At 41.9% G+C, this 10,779-nt stretch overlaps 1 protein-coding gene across 1 annotated transcript in view; it reads right to left on the reverse strand.

The window, feature by feature from the left end:
- The window catches only part of Ccdc66 (coiled-coil domain containing 66), a 28,032-nt gene extending 18,150 nt beyond the window's left edge, over positions 1–9,882 (reverse strand). The window contains exons 1-4 of the mRNA XM_051176757.1: positions 9,798–9,882; positions 7,921–7,985; positions 6,892–6,917; positions 3,304–3,730 (exon numbers count right to left, since the gene is read on the reverse strand). Coding sequence (XP_051032714.1) covers positions 3,304–3,730; positions 6,892–6,917; positions 7,921–7,985; positions 9,798–9,808 — 529 coding nt within the window. The 5' untranslated portion in view covers positions 9,809–9,882. The remainder of the gene's footprint in view (positions 1–3,303; positions 3,731–6,891; positions 6,918–7,920; positions 7,986–9,797) is intronic.
- Positions 9,883–10,779: the final 897 nt, after the last annotated feature.

Consider the following 10,779-nt stretch of genomic DNA (forward strand, 5'->3'; position numbering starts at 1 on the left):
ACACCTCACCCTAACATATACCTATACAGTTGAAAGAAAAGTCTTAGCAAGCATGACGGCTCACACCCATTAACCCTCAGATAAAACTCAGGAAGCTGGGGCAAGAGGGTCATTCTGAGTTTGAGGCTGGTCTGGACAAAATACTAAGTCATTGACCAGTCTAGGGCGCAGAGTGAGGCCCTGCCTCAAAACAAACAGACAAACACAGGGAGGTGCAGAGGTGCAAAGCTTTAGTCCCGGCACTCGGGGCAAAGGTAGGCCAATCTCTGTGTTCAGGCCAGCCAGGGCTGCACAGTGGGACCCTGACTCTTGGGCATGATGGCACACACAACTGCAACCCTGGCACTCAGAAGACAAAGCAAGGGAACCAGGAGTTCAAGGCTGACTCAGCTACATGAGGATGTCTCAAAAACAAACCCAACAGGCCAGAGTGCCTCCCTCACATGAACACAGCCTTAGGATGACCCCCTGTACTACATAAGCCAGCATGTAGTACAAACCAAGAGTCTGGGCACTTAGGAGGTAAGGATAGGAAGACTGGAAGGAGTTCAAGACCACCCTGGAAACAATAGCAGGGTTGTTGTTATAACAAACAACAAAAACAGAATGAAACGATCTTTTCATTTTGAGTCAGGGTAGACTGAGGCCAGCCTGACCTACATGAGACCTTACCCTAAATAGTCAAGAGAAAAGAGAAAAATCGTGGCCCAGAGATTAAATAGCTCACTCCTGGCCATAGCTATACAATTTTTTTTACATCAAATAAAAAAGAAAACAAGCAAAAACAGAAAAATCAGGGTTGGGAATACCACTAAGCTCGCCTAGAATACATCAAAATGCTTGCCTCATGTGCCAGCCTGCTCCACCTGTATCACTTCGTGAACCGGTAAGGCGGTGCACACCTGTATCTCAGTACTCAGGAGGCAGAGGCAGAAAGACAGAAGTTCAGGCTTTAGCTATGTACTGAGTTTGAAGCCGGACTGGTTAAGTGAGATCTGTTTGACAAAAAACAAAAACAAACAAACCAAAAAACAAACAAACAAACCCACCAAAAAACAAACAACCCCCCCAAAAAACCTCCATTCACTTGTCAAAATAATTTATAACAATTTATATAATTTGAAATTACATGTAATTTGTAATTATAATATAAATCACAACATAAAGAGATGCAAATTGTTTAGTAAAAACCCATGACCTATGGAGGAAGAATAGATTGGGGGTGGGGAGTGGGAACAGAGAGGGGATAGTGGGACAGACTGGGAGGAGAGGGGGGGGGGGAGAGTAAACTGTGGCTGGAATGTAAAATAAATGAATAAATATATTTATTAAACAAAACAAAACACCCATGATCTTGCTTTTCTTTCTTTACCTGTGGAAGTTTTGTGAACCTATGTGCCCCAGCCACCATAACTAAACCAGGTGTTGTACAGAAACACTGCTGTGATCCCTCCCGAGTGTGCCATTTCAAAGAGTAGGGAGCAGCAAAATGCAAGTTACCCCAGGGTTATGTAAAATGTCTTAACTCTGCCGATATTTAACTCTCGCTATACCTAGCAATGAGATAGAGTTCTCAGCTGCAATTCTAGCCTAAAGAAAGCCAACTTCCTTTATTTACAAATAACAGAGACTGGGAGAAGAAACTCTACTGTGAACATATGGGAGCATATAGAAGTTACCCAGCACCCAAACTAGTTGTGTGACCCTTCCATGGTCAGGGTCATCGTATTTTCATTTCACTATACTAAATATTTTGGCATTTCAAGTACTTTCATAGTCACAACTCCTTAGCTCAAAGCTGCACTTAGGTTGTTAAAACATAACCCTAACTAGTGAAACAGAAAGCCTATAATATTCTTCTATGGGTAAATGTAATTTACACTGGTCAAAGCACAGTACAGCTAACCTTAGCGTAGATGGAGGAAAGGACAGGAAGCACACACAGCAACCAGAAACTCAGTATCAGAAGCTTATCTTTTTAAACTCTTGCATGTAATTTGTTTTTTGAAATGGGATCCCACTATGTAGTTCAAGGTTGCCTCAGTTTGTGTACTCCTGCCTCAGTCTGCTGAAATGATAGGGAGCTGTCCAAAAGAAACAGCTTTGTTTGCAAGCTTGTCTCTCTCCATTCTATGTGTCCCGACTTTTAATCAGTTTTGGAAAATTGCTTTTTCTATTAATTATTATTCAGGTATGCAGTTATAGTAACTATCATCTAGAGGGAGTATGAAGTCAATTTTTTCCTCCTTTATATCACCCCTTTCCTTCTCCATGAAAATGTTTAACTTCTTCCCCATAATCAGCAGCCGCAACAGTCCAACTCATGTCACATTTAAGAGATGGCTCTTGCTGTCCTTGTCAGCTGAAGCATTTACTCTTGCTCTGTGCACTGACACTAAACAGCTAAAGTTCACTGTTGAGTTGGTAACACAAGGAGATGAGTGCCTGACTATAATAAACAAAACAAGAAATACAAGTACTGCTATGGCCTCCTCGGCGTATCTCCAGTGAGACTTTCATCAGGAAGAAAATTATAACCTTCTTTGGTTCATTTCCTCTCCTGTCACAAGTAAGGAAAGAGAACCAGACATATGTTCGCCATGGCAGAATTGTCCATAGGATTCCATTTGGCGTGTATCTGTTGTCAATAGCCACTGTAATGATGTTGCTGCACACATACTAAATTGCATGCTTTGGAAGAGAAAAGAAACCGGTCTCTTGGTGATAGCACATTAAACCCCACAACCAGCTATTTTAAGATTATTTTTAGGCCAGGCAGTGTAGCAAATGCTTTTAATTCCAGCATTCAGGTGGTAGAGACAGATGAATCTCTCTGAGTTCGAGGTCAGCCTGGTATATGTATAAACCTCCAGGACAGCCATAACTACATTGAGAGATCCTGTCTCCAAAAAAAAATACTTGAGCATTAATTTAAAATATAGCAAAACTATAAAGCAGTTTTACATATTTTATGTATAAGAAAAACCCTAATGTGAATAGGAACTTAAAATTACTGCATGTGCCAGGTGGTGGTGATGCATGCCTTTAATCCCAGCACTTGGGAGACAGAGGCAGGTAGATCTCTGTGAGTTTGAGGTCAGCCTGGTCTACAGAGTGAGTTCCAGGATAGCCAGAGCTATACAGAAAAACCCGTCTCAATCCTGCCTCTATCCCGCCAGGAAAAAATTAAAAATTATTGCATGTTAGATCAGATTTCAAGAGACTGAAATTCAAAAGCACATACTGGGAAAATTAATAGTTAACAAATTTTAATAAAAATCTTACTTGTTTCCTCTTCCTTACCAGTTTCAGTCAGGGGTACAGATCCATTTCCTTGGTTTATACTCATCAAAATCTGCCGTAGTTGGTCCTGTGTTAGACACACCATGCTGCTGTTCATATTTTCGGTGGTGTGTGTTTTACAAGACTTCTGTTTATCCACTACGCATTTATCTGTGGTGTTTATAGCCTTCTGTATATTAGAGGTTGCAAGTAAAGACTGTTTTTGGGAATGAAGACAGTCTTTTTCTGCATATTGCTGACATAAATCCTTAGAAGGTGAAAGTGTTAATCTACTTTTCTCAGGTTTTGCTTGTGAAGTTTCTGAACTAATTATCTTCTTTTGAAAACCGTTTTCATTCCTAATGTAAGAATTCTGTGTTGATTTTAGAACGTGTCCAGTCTGTTTTATTCTTACAGGACATTTTGCAATCTTGATCTTATTTCCCATCTGTTAAAACACAAGTTTATTCTTTATAACAGAGTATGAAAAAAACTGACATGGTCATTTTTGTTTGGAGACACAGTATTGCTATGCAGCTTAAGCTGGCCTTGATCCTCTCATCCCTTCTGAGATTAGAGTATGAACCATACACCCAGCAAACAATCATCTTTATTCTTAAATTCTGTGATAAATCAGGCCTCTAAACTTTCCATTTTGCTATCAGATACTATCGTTATAAGATTTTGTTTACCTTTGCAGACTTCCATTTGGAAAAACTCAACAATGAGAAATTATTTTAACTCCAGATACTAAAGAATACAAATAAAATTTTGTATCAGTAAATTACATAACTCATACTACCTTTGAGGTTACCAGTCCTTATTCCTCAACTATCTTAGCTGCTTGGTCACCAACTCTCCAATTCCAGTTCTGTCTTAATTTCTGTTGTGTTCATATCCACATATTCTTCTACCCTTCTGGCTAGTTACTTCCTCATACTCATCTATATTCTTCCCTGTATGGTCTCATTCATTTTCCCAGTGTCATGGATGTGTACAGTAACCCTAGTGATCTTATACTGAGCCTATTAAGGACCCACAACTACAAGCTCTCTATAATTTCAACTTCTAGATAATGACTATCACCTCCTGTTTGCTAACTCATTCCCTCCCATATCCCAATTCTAAGTAGTGTTTGCATGTGCTGGGATCCATTATCTTCCTATCCTAACACCTCCCCAATTGCTCATTTCCTTCTTATCAATCTTAGATGCCACCACCAACCAGAAATTTCTTTTCCATTCTTTATTCTGCAATCTGTCACACAGACTAAGCAAACCCTTCACCCTGTGTACTCCTGGCTTTAGGTTTTGGTTGTTTTTAAAAATATACATTTTATGTGTGTGTGCCTGAGTGTATGTTAATGCATCATATATGTGCTGGAGGTCAGAAGAAACACTAGATTTTGTGTTTTTGCAGGAGCAATCAGTGTTCTTAGCCTCTGAGTTGTCTCTCCAGCTGCTGGTTGTAGGTTTTGGATAATATCAGCATCTGAGTATATTTCTGCCTTTGCATCCCTGGAGCAAATTAAAATATGTCTCATAAGTTAGACTGGATGGAAACTGGCATGACCCCAAGGGCATTTTTCTCATCTAAAGGGTATTACCATATTTCCCAGCTATGCTGCACTGTTATACAGGAATACAGCCTAACTGGAAGATCATCCAATAGTTCACGAAAATCAAGAATGCCAGGTTTTAGATTCTCATTTTTAGACATAAACAAAACATTTTAGAGCCAGGTGTGGTGGCACATGCCTTTAATTCTAGCACTCAAGAGGCAGATGCAGGTGCAACTATGTGAGTTCAAGGCCATCCTGATCTACAGAGAGAGTGCCAGCAGGACTGTTTCAAAAAACAAAACCAAAGACCAAAAACCAAGTAATTTTAGTTTTTCAAGTCACTTTATCAATCAACTTACCTAAATAACTGCACATGGCTCAAACAGGTGACCCCCACCTACCACCCCAGTTCATCTCAAACTACTGTAATTCTCTTCTTGCTGTTTTGACTCATGAGCCTTTTTTGTATCATAATTGGGCACTTTAGTTCTCTAAACTATTATCTCATTCAAACTGCTAAGTGTGGCAGACTTCCTTAACAGGCATTATAGGTCATTTTTGGCTCCTGTCATCACATAAACCACCATGTAAGCTCAATGCCTTACCAGGTGCTCCTTAGGCTGTTGTAACTGGCAAGGAACTAGTTTCCTGTTATGGTCATCTGCCTTTCATGGAGCTACCTAACTGTGCTTTCCTACATAGAAAAACAGATCATATCTACTACTTCCATTATCAAAACTCCTACACTGAGCTGAGCTTGGTAGTGTATGCCTGTAATCCCAGCACTGTGGTTGGGGCAGGAAGACAATGGGGTTCTGTGCTAGTAGCCTGAGTTATACAGTGAAATCCCATCTTAAAAAAAAAAAAAAAAAAAAAAAAAGTAACAAATTCCCTATAGTAAGTCACATCATTTTCAAGGTCCTTGAGTATTGCGGTAAATAAAGATCAGGACTATCTCACTACACTTGAGCATAAATTTATACGTTCCATCTAAGCTTTATATGTCCTACATGTCCCCTAAACCATTTTCCACAATAACTTATTTTCCATAATTTGGCATTCTGTCGTATTTTCTGTGGGCCTGGAATATAGTTCCCGACTTCTTTAACTAACCCCTCATCTCTGAACTTCTAATAACAGAGTCACCTCAGGTATGAGTTGTCTCTTGGTTCTACATGGGCAGACACCACTCTCTAGTGTGTGCCCCTTCACAGGTCTCTAGCTGTCATTTAACTCTTTCACAACAGTCATCCACCTGGCCTACCCTCTTCCTGAAAACAAGGGCTCAGTTTTCTAATTGTTTCCTCCTCCTGAAAAGAATGAAGAAAGCCAGAGTGCAGCTCAAGGCCATGCTGGAGCTTCACAGCTGCTGAAAATCCCTGTTGGATACAAACCTACCAACCGGAACCCTATAACTGGCATTATTTTGCCATATTCCAGTTGTGCCAGAAGTGATACGTAGAAGAGTCTTCTAAAAACATTTACCAAAAACTCTGATGGCACATCATGTCAAGGTGCAATTAGTTTAATTCTAAACACTACTTATAGCTCAGTGCCAAAAAGGAATAATAAAAGGAGGCTGGGGGAAAAAAGAAAAAAAGAAAGTCAGATTTCCCCATAAAGATTCAGTTATGTTCAGGTTACTGAGCAAGGAAAGCAACCGACCCCAAATCATTCCTAAGAGCTTACTGGATAAGACTATGTCCTAAAACACCTTTTTATAGTATACTGCCTCCCCCCCACCCCCCAAGTTCTAGCAATACTTCTACTATAAAGACAAAGTACTGGTTAAAGCACTTGCCATGAAATTTCAAGGAGCAGTATTTGGATGCTCAGAACACACATAAATGCTGGGTGCATATGAAGGCCTACTTCTAATTCCAGCATTCAGAAAGCAGAGACGAAAATCCTCCAGAAAAAGCTACCCAACTTCACTATCTGTCCTAGCAAGCTGTGGGTACAACTAGGAAACCCTGCCTCAACACAGAACCCATGAAAGTGTACATTTCACACGTCGAAACAGGTAGGGTCAAAATCACTTAACTTACCTTCACAGAAACTTTTGATTTATGCTCTACAAGAGAAAATAATATAAAATTACTAAACTATAAACCCAAAACATATTAAGGCAATGACAAAAGAAAACATTAAGTACTGTTTATGATGTAGGATAAAAATACTATCCCAAAAGCACTGACCTCAAATCCCACCCGAGTATTCCCACATTTACAATGTGGTGGTTCAAGTAATACCTGCCATTTCATTTTTATTTCAGTTATCTTTCCAAGGTAAGGATAAAAGCAGATGGTGCAGAGGGGGCAGGCAAATAACTTGATAGATAAGACGAAAAACTATACTGAGTTTAAAAACTAACAAATAATAACAAAATGTTAAGAGCATTCTTCCTGCTAGCCTGGTGCTACTGCCACCTTGCCCCAAAATAAACACACAGACAATATATCATTTATGAAACTGTTGACCATTGGCTTGGGCTTCTTCTTGTTTAGCTCTGTCTTAATTACTAACCCATTTCTATTAATCTAAGTATTTTTATGTGGTCTTATCTTACCGGAGAGAGGGTCCATAGACATGTTACTCCTCTAGAGTCCTACATGGCGACTGCTCTCTGCCTACACCTCTCAGAATCCTCGTCTCCTCGACCTGCATATCTTGCTGCCCTACTGGTCACAGTGTTTTATTCACATATTTACAGGCTGACATCTCCCATCAATAAAAGACTTTAGCAACTGTAGCTATACTTTATAAATTTAACACAATAGCTTGTTTACATGGAAAGTACATAATCCTCTAAACTCTACCTTCATTACTTATTAGGCAAGAAGATATGTGAACATCAAAAATATATTACAGATGAAATACATTTTATAGAGCAATAGTGACAGCAGTAATCACGGTCACAATGTCTTTACTTGGATAAATGTCAGTTTGAAGACATTAAAAGAAAAAGGGGTTTCCAAGTGTCATTTATCTATCTTATCACAAGAAAAGTATCTTAAACTATTGCATGTTCTACATACAAACTTAAACATTTTTAAACTTCCAATAACACAGCATACCATATGGAGACAGTATCAGCTTGGTTCTTCCATCCAATAATTCAGTTTCAAGCTTCAAACCATCTCTGCAATATAAGAGAAAATTGTTTTTGACATTTTAGTTGAATAGCAACTAGAAATATTTACACAAACCTTGAAAGGAAACCTATTCCTCTGAATGTATATAGGAATCATACAACCATCAAAGCAAGGATTTTTGTTTCTCTAAAGCCATATAGCCCAGGCTGCCCTCAAACTCACTATGTAGGCCAGGCCAGGTTTGAATTCTTGATCCTCATGCCTGAACCTCTCTCAAAAAAGTCTTTATATTTTTAAATATTTTTTCCAAGGCTGGAGAGATGGTGCAGCAGTTAAGAGTACTGTCTGTTTTTTCAGAGCCAAACCAACATTGCAGCTAACAACCACCTGCAATGTTCTATCTGACCTCCAAGAGCACCAGACACACAGTGGCCCACAGTCTTATGTGCAGACAAGACACCCATACACAGAAAACAAATACTTAAAAAGTATATTTTTTAACCAATGGGGGGGGGGGAAACACAGGAAAAGACTTTCTTATAACTTTCAGTGAGGCAAGCATTTGTCATTTTTAACCTGAAACCTTTTGTTATTGGTAAGGAATAAAGTAATTCAGTTACTACAGCATCCTTTTAACTTGTAGCTCTATATCAAAAATTCCATGCTGCTACCAGAACTACTTACCATGATGTAAGACACTGATAAGACATTTATTAGTTCTGTAATTGCTTTAGTGACACTTTGTTTTTACTACCATAATAAATGCATAATAAACTTTGGTCAATATGGCACTTTACATGTCAAAGGCACCAGCATGAAGAAATGATAAACACTACCAGCAAAACTTATGTTGTCTATTAGGGTCATCATTAAAACTCCACTGAAGGGATTCCACATGGTATTTCATTGTTTTACTGGGGGTGGGTAATGTGTTCAAGAACAGTAATAAAGACATGTTAAAGAGAAAACATTGCCTAGCGTTGGCGGCGCACGCCGTTGATCCCAGCACTCGGGAGGCAGAGGCAGGCAGATCTCGTGAGTTCCAGGCCAGCCTGGTCTACAGCTCGAGTTCCAGGACAGACTCCAAATAAGCAATACAGAGAACCCTGTCCTAAAAAACATAACAAACCAAAGGGGGGAGGGAGAGGAGAGGGAAGAGGGGGAGGGAGGGAGGGAGAGAGGGAGAGAGAGAGGGAGGGGGGAGGGAGAGAGAGAGGTAGGGGGGAGGAAGGGAGGGAGAAGGAGGGGGAAGGAAGGGAGGAAGGGAGGGAGGGAGAGAGGGAGGGAGGGAGGGAAAGAGAGAGAGAGGCGGGAGAGAGAGAATATCAAAGCAAGCAATTCAAGGCGAGCAGGCTGAGAAGAGTCTAACTAGCAACGCTAAATCCAGCGTTGCATTGGTAGAGGAATCAAAATGCCTCGGTGTGTTAAAGGAAACAATCTGGGAGAAATGTTGTTTCAGACTTCCCGGTAGCAGGACTAAGAACAGCTCACGTTTACTCCTTAGAAGAAGGCAACATCTTGCACGAAACCCAAGTAGCCAAGTCCCCACTCTACAGCTCGGTGGGCTCACGGGGGCAGCTTCTCCGTGAGAACCTAACACTCAGCTGCAGGACGCGCGGCGACGCCCGGATTTGGCAGCCGGTCTCCCTAAAAACGCTCAGCTTGGGAAATGGTCCCGCCCAGCTCAGGGCACCCCAGCTCGGTGCAGGGCAGCTGTGCGGACCGGAGCAGCTCGCCGGGATCGGGGCGCCGCCTCCCCGCGGGTGTGTGGGGGTCTCCAACGCCGCAGGCCGCCGGCCCGCCCCGCCCGCCTCTCCCGCGCCCGCAGCGCGCAGCCCAGGGCGTCCCCGCAGGCTTACCCCAGGTTCATGGCCCCGCCGCCCACCCGCACCCCGCTCACGCCGCTTGAGTACGGAGGTCGCCGCCGCTACTCAACAAACGCTAGACCGATTGGACGCCGGGGCCAGCTGGACCAATCAGAGCGGCGCATGTTGGCGGGTGCGCGCGGCTCGAGACGCACCCCCCCCCCAGCCCCCGGGACTCAGCGCCTGGTAGCGGCGCCTGCGGTCCACCGCGGTCCACCAGGGTCGCTGCACGCCTCAGGGACCCGCCCTGGCTCAGGTGGAGGTTTCCAAATAGATGGTCGCAACAGACACGACTGTGTCATTTCACGTTTAGGGGAGAAATGCATTTTAATACAAAAATGTTGAGAGACTAGGGACACCGAGGGCATAGAGTGTGTGTGAGCCTCTTGCTCTCATCAAGCCTTACAAACCGACTGGAGTTCTTTAAATTCTTCACTAACAGAACTTCCTCAGGGCCACGAACAGGCAAAGGGACTTGCCTGGGTCACTGACCACTGAACAATTAAATAACAGCGCTTATGTCTCTAGCTAATGTCTCAACCCCAGTTGATGCTTTAAGAACCGGTCAAAATTGTCACTGGCTGCTCTTCCAGAGGCTCCGGATCCCAACACCCAGGTCAGGTGGAGACACCTGTAGTTATGCCAATCCTGTTATTGGACTGGTGGGAGGGAAAGGATGAAAATACGGCCTAACTCTCTAATGACCAGTAAAAGAAATTAAAAAATATCCACCAGCATGTATTTAAAAACCACCCTAGCCTGCATGCAAAGCTCAGGAAAAAGAAAACACATGAAATAGCTTGGTTACCATGACCAGTTTCTAGAAATTATTATTATTCATAACCACCTAGTTTCTAAGGAATGTTGTTATCCACAACAACAGTCTTGGAATTGTTATGGGTCACTGTCCACAAAGAAAATTAATAACTAAAAGCTGGGACTCATGCAAGAAGGGAAAACCAGAGAGAACAAGAGC

This window comes from Phodopus roborovskii, unplaced genomic scaffold, assembly GCF_943737965.1.
Source record: "Phodopus roborovskii unplaced genomic scaffold, PHOROB, whole genome shotgun sequence".
Classification (NCBI taxonomy): Eukaryota; Metazoa; Chordata; class Mammalia; order Rodentia; family Cricetidae; genus Phodopus; species Phodopus roborovskii.